The sequence below is a fragment of the Manacus candei genome, unplaced genomic scaffold (genome assembly GCF_025592945.1).
Source record: "Manacus candei isolate 608988 ecotype Guabito, Panama unplaced genomic scaffold, ASM2559294v1 h1tg000023l, whole genome shotgun sequence".
NCBI classification, from domain to species: domain Eukaryota; kingdom Metazoa; phylum Chordata; class Aves; order Passeriformes; family Pipridae; genus Manacus; species Manacus candei.
Genome location: NW_026138071.1, coordinates 19208981 through 19223281, shown reverse-complemented (window position 1 = coordinate 19223281; position 14301 = coordinate 19208981). Strand labels below are relative to the sequence as shown.

General features: G+C 39.8%; 1 protein-coding gene across 4 annotated transcripts; it reads left to right on the top strand.

Moving 5' to 3' along the window:
- The first annotated feature begins 82 nt into the window (after positions 1-82).
- On the top strand, positions 83-13187 carry LOC127470953 (caspase-8-like). Of its 4 annotated transcripts, none has more exons than XM_051787105.1 (8): positions 83-2825; positions 6409-6738; positions 6972-7077; positions 8071-8209; positions 9303-9391; positions 10035-10146; positions 11180-11669; positions 12437-13187. In XM_051787105.1, exons 2-8 carry the CDS (start codon positions 6428-6430, stop codon positions 12612-12614), a joined length of 1425 nt encoding a protein of 474 aa, XP_051643065.1. In that variant the 5' UTR covers positions 83-2825; positions 6409-6427; the 3' UTR covers positions 12615-13187. The 4 variants fall into 4 exon arrangements, with proteins under 4 accessions (XP_051643065.1, XP_051643064.1, XP_051643063.1 ...); XM_051787104.1 differs by having other exon boundaries at positions 83-3040; XM_051787103.1 differs by lacking the exon at positions 83-2825 and adding an exon at positions 3212-3934.
- Positions 13188-14301: the final 1114 nt, after the last annotated feature.

Below are 14301 nucleotides of genomic sequence, written 5' to 3'. Positions count from 1 at the left end.
TTGGTTGATTTATCTTGTAGACCTCTACAGCTTGTTAGATTCGGCTGTGGAGTTCTCCAGCTCTGTTAAAATGAGCTGACTGAACAAAGGACACCGAGCCTTAAAGTTTCAACAGGTAGCTCGGCTGTTGTTGGTGTGTTAAACAGCATGAGCAAGGAGACGCTTCCCATCCTGTCTCCACTGACTCGAGGGTATGGGGGGATAGACACTGCTGAAGGCCCCGGGGAGCCTGCTTTGAGCAGAGGCTGCTCACCTTCCTCCACTCCTTCCTGCAGGGAGGAGTGATGCACAGACCTGCACACAAATGGCAGTGCAGCCCTCTCCCACTAGCACTGCTCTTCAAGCTTCCTTTTACCGAAAAAAGAGAACGTGGCTTGATCATTGCTAAGCAAGGATTCTTTATTAGCAGCACTGGGGCTGCACAGAGGATTTTCCTTCCTTAGGTACTACTGATGTTTAGTTAATTACAGATTGCTTATATTTTCCATTTCTCGGAAATATTTTGCATGAACACCTATCCCGTATTTGTTTTGCTTATTACAATTTATGGTGTTTTGCTGCCATCTTCTGTCCTTTTGCAACAAACACAGTCCCTGTGGTGGTCATATTACCTACCCCGCTGGTTGTTTCATAGTCTTCCTCACATGTTGGCACATGCTCAAGGTCCGTTGTCTCGTTTCCAAACCTCCAGGCTGGTTCCTGCTGGTGTTGTGTTCTTGTCGTCTTGGATGGCCAGCTTCACAGCCTTGAAGGCTGGGGTCTGATTGGTTACTCCTTTTAAGCCATACATAAAAGATGTATGCATCCTATCTACTTACAAAACTATGTGTCTTATCTAAAGATTCTCAGGCAAGTTTCTCAGGCAAGCTAAGCAACAATATTTAACAGCCCCTTTTAACAGTGTTAACAGCCCCTTTCATTATAATGGCAGATAATGACAGGACAAGGGGCAATGGTTTTAAACTGAGAGAGGACAGGTTAGATTAAATGTTAGGAAGAAATTCTTACTCAGAGGGTGGTGAAGCACTGGAACAAATTCTAAAAGAGTAAAGTGTTTGATATGTGTTAAATTATGTCATTTGTGTCTCCTAGGGGAGGAAGGGTAAAAGGATGAATAACCACTGAGTTTTTCAGTTGAATCATTCCTGAACAATTTTAAGAATTTCTTTTTACTTAGCCTTTAGCTGTAATAAAGACCTAAAACTAAACTAAATCATCATTCTGTATAATATAATGCAAAATTCCATAATGAGGCAACTCAGTGCATACTTCTTACTTTGTTCTGTTAATTCTATTTATCTCTTATATATGGAACTCTTAATAGTCAAAACTCTAACTGGAAAATAATGAGAGAAAAGTGGGAATGAAGAGGCAAAAGCGTAGGTAGTAAGTGAAAAAAGATTTCTTCCATCTCTGATGTAAATGACATTTAACTTAATAGAGGACCAGTTACCAACTGAAATCAGGAATTTGTCCCACAGTGCACACTGATACTGTCAAATGCCTAACATAAACTTAATGTGCAATGAGATTTTTCCAAGACTGAATAAAGCCATTATTCCCTCTGTGAAACCTTGTGAACTGTTACTTCCCCATCACTTCTGAGAAGAAAATTTAAGGTAGAAGATTGGCATGCTATGAAATACACCATTCAGCAGTGTATCTCTATAGGTATACCAGATTGATTAACTTTGTTAAGCATTAAATTTTTTCATTATTGTTTCTTGGTTTAAGATCTAAAATGCAGCCATATGAGAAACAAGGCTCCTTATTGATTAAGCTTCTAACAGGGAATTTTGTGAGTTAACTGAAATAATGCCATGTTGTTTTGTTATGAGCATTTACTATGTATGCCTGTGTCCTTCCTGTTTATTACTGCATTAAATTCTTAGTTCTAAGAGCTGGGTGAGATAAAAATTATGTATTGGGGTAAGGCTTTTCCTTATTTCTGACTAGCCCCTGCACTTTGTTAGGCTGCATGAATCAGTGGGGTTTTAACTGCTTCAGGGTTTAAGCTGAAGTGAAGCTTAATTAATTTCAGCAAAGCACTCACTGTATATGGTTACTAGCCCTACATTAGGGTGAAGATTTGAAAGAGTACTGCTTAGTGCTGTTGGATGCAATTTCTAGCTTGCACTATTTTTAGGTGGGGAGTTTTGCAACTCCCCACAAGCAAACAAACGTGGTTGGTTGCTGTTGAGGCTCACTGATGGCACACAGAAACATATGCACGTGCTCTCCGCCTACAGAATTAAGGAAGGGTTGTGTCTTGTGCAGCCCCTGTTTAGACAGATTTAAGTGAAACTAGTGTAAAAAGAGTCTGTTGGGGAAGTTGGGAAGTCTTGGAAAGACCAGAATCTTAAAGTGGGATTTGTAACATCCGCAAGTTTCTGGTACCCCGTCCTTCCTGTTGGTTTTTGTGCAGAAGCTGTGTATCCTGCCGTGTGCCAGTGGAGGCCACAGTCACTACAGTTGCTGAGCAGTCAGTAGCCTCAGCAGTTTCATTTCCTCTAGACCACCCTTTCTAAGCGAGGTGAATTTTTGGCAGGCCGTACAAGGAAAAGATTGGGTCACTGAGACAGTTCTAGAGAAAGCCAGAGGGACAAAACCAGGGTGCAAGGAAGCTGAGGGAAATTAGAGAGACTGTAACTTAACGAAAGGACAAGAATATTTCCATGAAGGGTAAGAAAGGAAGAAATCAAAAGTAAAACTTAGACACAATGTTACCGGAAGGGGTGGTCCCTTAAACTGCTGTATGAAGGGCGAGGCCACAATCAAGTATTTGTCGCACAGTGCAGATCACGGCAACTGAACTCTTGATTCAGGTAAGACACAGAAGAACTAATCCAGGGAAGGAGTTGCTGAGACTTGAGATGACATGGAGATAGACATATTTTGGACCTGAAGATGAAATCATACTTGTGGTGGCCCTTTGGGTAAAGGCACAACTCGTGCCAGTGAAACAAGTCGGACGGGTTTTCTGATCTGTTACTACCCTAAGCCTTTTGGAAGGAATTTGTATGCCTCATTCTATCAAAAGGTATGTTATCATTTTCAGTTTGTAGAGGTAGATAGGTTGAAATCAATGAATGACTGTCTTCATTGCAAAATTTTAACAAATTCTGGCTCTCCTAACTGTCCATCTTCATAATGCTGACTTCACAATTTTCTGGGACCTGGTAGCCCTACTTACCACTGTTCACCTATTTCCTGCTGCATGGAAGAGACTGGTGATTAGCATGTTGGGAACCTTTCCACTTCAGAGGGTGAAAATGTCAGAAGTTAATTCTTGCTTAAATTCTCCTGTAAATGGGGAAGTATATTACATAAATAATTTCAAAAGAATGTTTAGTTGTTGAGTCCCCTGTATTTACTGAGTACTGCTACTGAATTTGGTGATAAAAGTTGACTCTTTTTTATTTGGGAAATGATTTTCCAGTTGAAAATAGTCTAGGGTGAATTGGAGAGGGATTTCAGAGAAAGGAGGTAACTCATGGCAGATCTGGTGACACAGCAGGACAGTGGGTCTGAGACTTTTAAAATTAAAAGATATAATTGATTCACCTGTCCCTCACTGTCTCTTAATCAGGGTTTTTATAAGAGAGCGAAAGTACTGAGCTGTGCTGTATGCTAGAAAGCACTAAGTATGCTGCTTAGTGTGTCCCCCTTAAAACAAAAGCAAAACCTGATTACTGTTGTGGCTTACTTACAATTTTTTTCTCACAAGTTCTGCAATAATCAATTTTCTGAAACTAGAATTGTGATAGGTGGAGTAGGGATCTGCTGCTTTATGACCAGTTTATTTAACATACTTCTTGTAAGTCATGTGACAATATAGATATCGTACAACAGTACTTTTCCTGGAACTTTAGAGACTGTACCTGTCTCACTTTTTTCAGAGTTGTTCCAGCACTCCTCCAGCCTGTCCTCCCATGTAAGTGATGTAAAATTACTATTATTATTCAGTTTGCATGTTGTATCAGTTGTGTCTTCAATTTAGTAAAGTGGGAGAAAAAGAAAGTGGCAGTTAAACACTGTTTTAGTTGTCCTCCCTGTAATTACAGACAAGCTTAAACGTAGTATATAGGTGGCACATGTGTTCTAACTGCAATAATTGGATGGGTTTGAAACTTACAGCCTTTGAGAAATAAAAATGGAAATTCCCTTTACAAGAAAGATTTTCTTTTGTAAGCATATACCTTATATCTTAAACAAAAAGCATGATTTATGTGAGAAAGAAGATAATTGCCTAACTAGCTACCAAGAAAGTACACTTCTCTTTCCTGTGTGAATACAGAAATATAAAGTCAGATCTGCAATCATCAAATTGTGAGTAGCACGATTCAGACACTAGTGGTTTTTGTGGTGATATGGGCTGAATGGTGTGGATTCTAGTCTGTTTAAGAGTTCAGTTTGACTGGATTTAAAGAAAACGGTATTTGGGGGCAGAGAGTGAATCATATGTGCTGTTACAACACATTTTGCTGTTTTATCATTTTTTTGGAAGACAAAGGTTTAAGATTCAGTTGTACATTCATTCTTGCTAACCAACAGAATGCTGACCAAGAGCATGCCACAAAAAGCTGTTTTGCTGTATAGTGGTCCTTGGAGGAGAGAGAAATACAATTGTCTTCTAATTATTATTACCAGTTAGTCAGCTGGGCTACCTTCGAGTTACCAGCCCTGGTATGGAAACATTTGCAGTAGCAATAGGATTAAATGGATTGCATAGTATTCCAGTAGTGTAGGAGTAGAAAATTTTCATTTGCCCTTGTCAGCTTTTCTGTCTCCCAGTGACAGTGTTTCTCAATGGGACAAGAGACCTCTTCTGAAGGCATTTCTATTGAGTTTCTCTTCAGAGATTCCCAGGTGTCTCATATCTAAGGCAGAGAGAATAAAGTGGTACATGGTTCTCTTACTAGAGGGAAGTGGAGGCAGGTCCTTTAAGTATTAGCTGTAGAGAACCAGGTTTCTCTCAGCCTTTCTGAGTATTGCTTCAGGAGAGGTGTGATTGGAGAAGAAGGGCTGTGGAGGTGGCACAGCGCTGTTCTGGGCCAACTCCCTGCTCCACCCTGAGACTCGTGTCCAGTCACCCACCCCAGCTCACTTCCTGGGGAAGGGCTGGCTGTGCACACAGGCACAAAATGCTCAAAAAGTCCAATTTAGATAAGAGGCATGCACCAGGTTAACTATAACAGGGTGTGGATTGAGCCCCCCCTTTCTCTTTTTTCCTCTCTTTTCTCTGGCTCTCTTTCCCCAGCTCCACACCATCCACGTGGCAGCACCAATGCAGGATCTAAGGACTGGTGATATTCTTTGTTTTCTATTCTATCACATTCTACCCCATACTCAATTTTGAAGTTTGTTGTGGGAAGGGGGAGGTGTTTGTTCCTTGTGAGCCAGTACCTTTGTGGTTTGTGAGCCAGCACCTTTGAGTGGTGGTTGCCGCAGCTAAGACGATGGTACAGTAAAACAGTGAGTTCCTGACACGTCTCTGGTATCTTTGTTCAGCCTGACAAGAATTTATAACAAACATCACACCCCTACCACTGGGTTGTGACATCAGCAGAGGCAGGTCCTTTAAGTGTCAGGGTGAGATAGTTGCAAGGCTTGCAGTTGGTATTTTCTAACTTTCTCTTGTGCTAAAAGTTGAATCCATAAGCCAAGTTTAATATTTCTAAAGCTGATAGAGGAAGTGGAGGGGAAGGGAGGTGGTATTTCATGCTCAGTGAAACAGAGGTAATTTTATAAGAATTCTTATGGCCTTTTTAAAAGGGTTGACATGATCTGTATTTAATACTACAAATTGATTGAGAGCTGGGAACTGAGTTTTATTTTGATGTGGATAAACCAAAACAGGAAGAGATGTTTTGGGTATGCTGACCATCATCAGAAGCAGTGTAAAAAGAAAGGAGAAGCCAGATAGCTTAGAGCAGTTATACTCCTGTGGACTCTTTAGCTTTGTTACCATGTAAAACCTTTGTTATGGTGTAAAACTTGGCAGTCTCATTTATTACATAGTCTATATTTCAGATTGGCAAGTGGCTGTTGCTCCCAAATGTGATCAAATATCAAAAACCCCCAAAGCCCAAACAAAATCAGCAGCAGCCTGCCAGGATTGTACATCCTGTACATTGGTACTTCCTACTGCCTAGACACACCATAGGAAGCAAGAACAATCCATGACTTTCTCTGTTACTGTCACTTAGTACAGAGGTTTTAATACTCCTTGTTAAGTCCAAAAGAGCAAAGCATCAAAGCTATAATAGCAAAGGCAGCCTCTCTCTACTGAAGTACTTCTGATTGCATTATTTTGGGCTATTCTACATGGTGTGATACCTTTTATATAAATCAATGTTATTGCACTACTGTCACTGACAAATGAAATCAACTGCTGTTTGTATTTAGATCCAAATCCTGATGTGAAATGAGTACAGACTTCCACAAACTCCTTTTTGAAGTTTCCGAGGCTTTGGTCACAGATGAACTGGTGGCACTGAAGTTCCTCAGCCTGGATCACATTCCCATGAGGAAGCTGGAAGCCATCCAGGAGCCCAAGGCCTTCTTCGAAGTGCTGCAGGAGAAAGACATGATTGAGTCAGGGAACCTGGCCTTTCTCAGGGAGCTGCTCTACTGGATCGGTCGGATGGACCTCCTGTCTACCCACCTGGATTCCAGCCGGGAGCAGATGGAGAGAGAGCTGCAGGTCCAAGGCAGGGCAAAGGTGTCAGCTTACAGGTAAGCAGAGAAACAGTAACACAAAATGTTGCACACAAAATGTACAACAGTTCAGTTGTGTAGTGTCTTGTTTTCTGTCTGCACTGTTGTCTTATGAATATCCCAGCATAATTGTATTTATTACAGCATGAATTCCTCCCATAGCAAGTTTTACATTTTGCGATTCAAACGTGTAATTGTGGTGTTTACTTCTTATAACTTTCTTGAACAGTCTCTCTATTCTTTATTGTCAGGCAACTGCTATATGGAATTGCAGAGGACTTGACTCCAGAAGATGTCAAAAATGTGAAGTTCCTGCTCCAAAAAAAATTACCTAAGAACAAGCTCCAGGATAATGCTGTATGAAAAGTGATCTTGAGAAGTTTTGCAAGGCTAGTTCAGAGCGTGCTAGTTCTTGTAGGAAGGGAGGAAAGAGCAAGCAGTCTGCTCTCATGAAAATCTGTTGTTGAAAGAATTGTGATGTGCTGTGAAAGAATGGACCCTGATTTTCTTCATGGTATCTTTTCTCTGCCCTTTTTTGCTGTCCTGGTCTTATTTTCTCTCTACCACCTGTCTCCCTAATCTTTTCTTCTTGCAAAATCCATCAAGCTCTTCCTTTAATCTTTGCTTGATATTTATAAGACATTTATAAGGCATTTACAGTATCTAAGAAGAGTGATGTTTGCTAAAGGAAAAACAATGTTTTGGAGACAGAAAATTGAGCTCTAGTGTGAGTTCGACCACAAATTTTTGTCATTGAGTAAATTTTCTTCTTTATTGTAATTTGGAGTAATGGCATTTTGTTAACTTCTCCTCAAAGGTATTAAGAGTTTTAATGAGCTAGTTTAACACTTGTAAATAATGAACAGTGTTATAAAAATGCTTGGTATTATTAAGGAGCTTTCTTACAAAACCTATTTGTGTATTGTGGCACCTAGAGGAATATTAGCAGATTTACTTCCAACTTTGTGGACTGTTGAGCTTTAATAAACAAAATTAGCCCTGAACACCTTTTCTGTAACAGAAAATGTAAAATGGCATAGTTAAAGGACTTAACAGCCCTTCATCAGAACACAAAGGCACAACAGGATGCCATGTTGTTACCCACAGCTGGTGCTTTGTGCTGCTGAAACAAAGCAGGATAACCCAGCCATTGGCAATTTCAATTCACCCTGTCCTCACCTCAGTGATGCATTTATTCAGTTGCATCATGATCCTTCTTTTAATGAGGTTTGGAGGAAAAAGTAGTTGTTCTTTAACTGGTCAGTCTCTGTGAGTGAGGATGTTGTCTTGTGCTCTGTCCAGAGGTGCCTGCAGTTACTGAGTTTGGGTTATGTGTTCTTGTTCTACCAGTCAATGTTGCAGGTTTTTCTGGAAATGGAAAGAAATAGGATAATTAAAGAAGATGACCTGACAACGCTGAAAGATATATTAAAGCCATTTAGAGCTGACATAAAGAAAAAAATTGATATCTATGAAGAAAAAAAGAAAGGTAAATTTATTTAATCTACTGTTTAATAATAGAGCTGGGGTCTTTTATGGGTTTTTTGGCTCCATCATTGACAGCTTAGAAGTCTAAAGATGAGAGGGAGACCTTACAGTATCCTGGGACAGGCAGAGCGCCTCTAGAAACCTCTGGTTTCTGAAGTTTTCTGCTACTTCATTATCCCATCATACCTTCTTGTATCTGTCCTTGAAACATGTTCTGTGCCTTGTAAATGGTCTTCTTCTCCCTCTTCTTTGCCTTAAATGCAATTTATCTGTTCAGGAAAAAGTGCAGTGCTGGTTTTGGACCAGCATAGCTTTTCAGTCACTGAAAGAGACTGGCAGTGACAGTTGACTTAGGGAAACTTGTACTGGGAGATTGTCAGCATTACCCTCTGTTAGCCAGGATGTTTGTTCTTAGTCAAAGTCCCTGAAGACCCAGTACTTGGCTAAAGTGTAGCTTTCTGTAACCACATGGGAAATTTCAAGGACTTCAGTATATCTGGACTGTTGCAGCTGAGGTGGTGCCTTCTGAAACCACAGCCGGGCCTTACTCTTTGGAAAACAGGATGTCTCACTCAGTAGCAACTGAGACCTATTTTCCTCATAACTTCCTTTTGAATGATTCAGGACATGAGTCTTCTTAGACACATTTATACAGCCCGTACAGTTCCCTGCAGAGCTGCAGAGTAGTTTCCCCTGCATGTCTTTGTGCTGCTGACCTCTACTGTTGTCTCTAAAAGAGCAGAAGAAAATTGCCAAGGACGGTTAGAGTAATTAAGTCCTGTGTCAGGGAATGGCTTTTTAGTAGTGTTGTTACTATTTTGTCCCCCTTGATAAGTAGAAAAAGAGTATGTCGTGTGGATCTTGTTGCCTTGACAATTAAATTTCATTTAAACATATCTGTGTAACTTGTTAAAGGGGCACTGTGATTTAGCTTCTTGGGTAGAGTCATGGATTTGATGATTTCTTAAAATTTTTTCAGAAAGTTGTATTCAAATAAGTGTTTTGTTGCTTTGAGGAGATCTTCCATTATGCTGGCATTTTGCATCACCCAAACAGTAAATCCTAAAACATTCTGTTTATCTTTTCCTTCTAAGAAAATTATTCTAAAGAAGAACTCCACTATCCTGTGTCTGTTTCTCTGCATCCAGGGGAACAAGGAGCAGAGGGGAAGACAACACACCTGGTGAGAAATACTTGAAGATTACCTTTAAATTATTTATCCAAACTTCTGGGAGAGGGAGCATAAATTCTTAAGACTAAGCAGGTAGAACAGCTGAGAGGGAGGGGTTCTGGCTTTATATGTAGGCCTTGGAACAATTCCTATTTTCCAAACAAGACCAAGACCTCTTCCTTTCTGGGGACAGGACTGTCAGCAACATTTTAAGTAATAAATGAAGCTGTTGTGTGAAGAAAACCTGTCTTAATGATAATGGAGACAGTGACATTAAAGTCCTGGATGGGACATTCCTGGACAGATGGGAAGAGAACAGCAGAACTTGCTACCTCACTAGAATCCCACAAGGACCACTAGAGGGTAGGGTGCAGGAATTTTTCCTCTGCACATGCAAACTTGTATTTCTGAATACTCACTTGCTCCCATATCAAAATCGTATCCTCACCACAGAGAGAGTGGAGGAGGGATTCAGGGAGACAATGCAAATTCCTCTCCTCTGTAGCTAGATTATATTCTTAGGCTTTTCCTTTCTTGTTTCTCAGCCCTTGCAATTTTTGTCCTTGGGTAATGAAGGACCAATAATCTGTGTATAGTGTATTTCCCTTTTGAATGCTTGGCATTGCTTTCTTACCTGATTTTTTTGTTTCCACAGCCTGTGGAAACATATAAGATGAAAAATAACCCCCGTGGTTACTGTGTGATTCTTAACAACCACATTTTTAACAATCCGCATTGCAACAGAAAAGGAACAGTGAAAGATGGAGGTAAGTACTTTTTAATCCAATTACTGATTTGCTTTTTTCTCTAATAATTCTCCAAGACAATTATCTAATCTTTCCTGTGAGGAAGAATCATGTCCACTGTACTCCTTGGCCTTCAGAGTAACTGCAGGGGCAGTCACTGTAGAAATTGGAAATATGCCACTTCCAACAGTTTAGCCGATGGCTTAAAGAAGGATCTGCTTTTTGTTGTAGGTAAAAAGCATTTGGTTATATCTACCAAGTAGAGAAGGAGGGATTACTGTTCCACCTTTTCACTTTTTGATTGTTTTTAATTCTTAGCTATCATAGAAAAATATTTTTAAGTCCTTAAATTATTTTCAAAGATCAAAGAAATGCTCTGTAATTTTCCTTAAAGCCTGTCTTCCTGCAAGTCACTTTTAAGATAAGAGTTTATCTTAAAAAAGTAAAATCTGTTTCATGAAAGGACACATCAAGGATATTTTAACTCCATCCAGCCCATGTACAGGCTTCTTCCTTCCCAGTTTCTTTCTCACAGCTCACACAACAATTAAGTCACCATTTGCTGAGAAGTCTTCAGAGCATTTGTGAGCAGGTTACTCTGCCTTCCTTCTTGCTGCGTTGATAATTTTCGCAGAATGAGAGACCTATTTAGTTTGAGGGTGGCCGATTTTGTCATTCTAAAGAGGTGGTACTTCTTCAACTCGCCAAGTGTTGTTCTTAGGCATCTGAGGTTGTTATGCAACACACAGTTAAAACTTGCTTTAACACAGTGAACTTCACTAACTCGTACCTATACATCATAATAATCTGAAACCTGGTTTTATTTTAGATAGCATGATACTTAACCCAGCTGTGTGTAAAAAGATAAAATGAGGCAAATTAGGCATGGATTTTTCTAATAGGATTTGGCAGGCTAAGAGTCAGTCCAGGTGAGTTTATGGGTGGTATCTGAACACTTCTGCTAATATCTGATCTGCCACACAGACACTGATGTTTCTGCATCTTTCTTGTCACTGTTTATGTTTAACAAGTTCCTTCTGACTTTTTTTCCCAGAGGCTGTGAAGAGGGTCTTTAAGTGGCTTCAGTTTGAGACAATTGAGCACATGGATCTGGAAGCAAAAGAAATATATGAGAAAGTTAAAGAATACAGCAAAAGAGATCATAGAAACATGGACTGTTTTGTTTGCTTCATTTTTTCCCATGGTGAAAAACACAAAATAAAAGGCATTGATGATGAGCTAGTAAATATTAGAGATTTAGTCTCCTGCTTCAGTGGATCTAATTGTCCCTCTCTTGCTGGCAAACCCAAGGTGTTTTTCATCCAGGCTTGCCAAGGCTCTGTTGGTCATCCAGCTGTTCCAGTAGAATCAGACTTTTCTGGACATCTTGGGACGGATGCTACTCCTCTGACTTCCATTCCTGATCTGGCTGATATTCTGGTTGGCATGTCTACAGTGGAAGACTATTTGTCCTTCCGGAATAGTGAGACTGGCAGTGTTTACATTCAATGCCTCTGTGACAAGATGGAGTTGCTTTGCCCACTGTAAGTACTGTTTTTAATTCTTGTACATTTGGGGTATTGCAGACATACATACTGAAGCATGCTGTGCTGAAACATCAGTGTTTTGCATTTTTGCTATATAACGTTTTTCACCTGCAGGACAGTGGAGAATAGTAATTATTTTGGAATTGGGCATTTTTATTCTTCTACAGATGAGCCAAAGTATAAATGGCTTCCTTGTGACAAAACCAGGGTTGTAATGCTGAAGCATTACACAAAAACAAGTGTGTGTATGTGTATGTGTGTTTTTTAACATTTTTTGACTGATAAATGATTTTTTTTCCAGTGACACTTGATAAAAGTGAATTTGTTGAGTGATTGCACAGACAAAATAGTCAGTGTTCTTTAGTCATAATTTTCATTGTTGCCTTCCTCCCATCCTCTCATAAATTTGATTTAGAACATAGAATTTCCCTTCAGACATCGCTCTCTCATGATGTCCAGAAGAAGACATGCAGAATGTATAGGTTTGGCCCTGTTTCATCTTGGTGTTCTCTTCTGACTATAACTAAAGCAGGAGACTGTGTTTGCTGGTAAAGCAATGCTACACGGAGGTTGCTTTTATTCCCTCAAACATACTGAATCCTGCTGTTATACAATGGAGTGTGCAATTTCAGTGACAGGTAGGGTGGGGCAGGATTCCAGTCACCCCAGAGATACCACTTTACTGGAGCAAACATAGATCACCTTATTGGCTGACCTGCAAGTACCACGTATTTCAATGGGACTTTTCTTCATTTTTGTTCAAGCCGCATCGATCTCCTAACCATCCTGACAACAGTGAACAAGGAAGTGGGAGGAAAAGAATTTAAAGTATGGAATCAGATGCCAGGAGGAAAATTAGAGAAGCAGATGCCACAGATAATAACAACACTACGGAAGCAACTGATCTTCGAAATTCCACAAGGACAGTCAAGTAAAAAGTAGAAAAATAAGAATGCAATCAGTTTAGGCTTCCACAGGGAAGAGTTTTTATATGAGAAATTATCTAGATCTGTGCAATTAGCCCCAGTCCTTGAAGGACCCATAGGACCTAAATTTTAAAATTTCTATATTTAATCAGTCTTCTGCCACCTGGATCTGTGGCAGTTGGGTAAGGCTGTGGAAGAGTACGGATCTGGCTTTTTGTCCTGCAGCGGCAGTGGAGTATATTCGGTCTGGGTTTCTGGTGAGGAAGCATGTGTAGGGTTGTAACTGCCTTACCCAGAGTTCTATCTTTGGAAGCTATAATTTTTCATGGAAAATAACATCCTGATCCAGAAGGACCAAAAAAACCATGATTATGATAATACAATGGTTCTTTTCCTCCAGATATTTAGTTTGTTTTATGTTATTAATTTACTTGGCTAAGCAGCATTTTGGTGTAAGCTTTTTAACAGTAAAGGTTCTAATTGGATTTTTTCTCAGCACTTCCAGGGGCCAGTGTGTCATGAATGGCTGAACACTGGAAGGAAGTTCTTTGTACTCTTGTTTCTGTTGTAATAAATTGTCTTGTTTTTTACATCACCTTGGTCTGTGGTGTGTTCCTTTGTTGGATGGACTGTCTAAGGGACAGTCAACATGACAAACACTTTTACCTCAGCAGAAGTAATTTTGCTCTTGTTGGAGTGTCTCATGGGAGCCATCCCAAGGGGTAGCAGATTGATATCTCTTCAACAGCAGCTGGAGAGATGGTAGGAAAGAATAAGTTCAGGACTGTCATGATAATGGCAGCTAATGCCAGTGAGGCCATTCTTATCTTGCATCTTCAGTAATGTGTAGGTATTATGTGGGAGCTCTATGGGATTCTAACAGCTACATCCCTTTTGAGTTTATAAAAAGATAAAGGATGAATTTGAGACACGTGGTAACTTCTGCTTTTTTCAGTTTGGATTTTTTGGAAATCCATGTCTAGCCATAAAGGAGGGCCCTTTATTCAATCCTTCTGGAAGCGAATATTTTTTCCTGATTCCACGCAATGTGTTAGTAGTTGCTTTCTGCTCCCCTTTTGCTTTTTCACCTTCCAAGTAAAAGAGAGATTGCCTGTTCTTAGAATTACAGCTCTGTTCACATTGGTTTCATAAATAATAAATAGACATTACAAGCACTATGTAAATGATACTGCAGCAAAAGTTACGAGAAGCTGTTACCAGTTATGGTGCGGTTCTGTGGCTGATACTTGGTTAACCATTTAGGAAATGTGGCAACAATTTATTTACATTTTTTATAATGTTTTCATCAGTGAGACCCTGATATGAAGTTAGATTAGATTAGTGGATGTTGCTTTATGAAAAGGAAATAGATTAAATTAAATAACTTCCCTCTGGGAGAAACTTGCTGAACGGTGGTAGCTGTTCCAGAAGTGAAGTTGTGATTTTATTTCTCATATTTCTCTCTATCAGAGTTCAATACACTCAGACCAAGTTCTTTCAGCTCTTTTATATGAGGAGGAGTTGGATATTAAATTTACTTTTTTGGTGTATTTGGTGCTACACAGGATTTTCATTTAGTAGGGTGAGAGAGATACATAGGTATGCTCACCATCATGACATTCGACATCCCCAGTCGTGGTGGAACCTGTGGGTTGAAGCCAGCTCAAGCCCATTGCTCTTTTCAAAGTTTAAGTATTTTTATC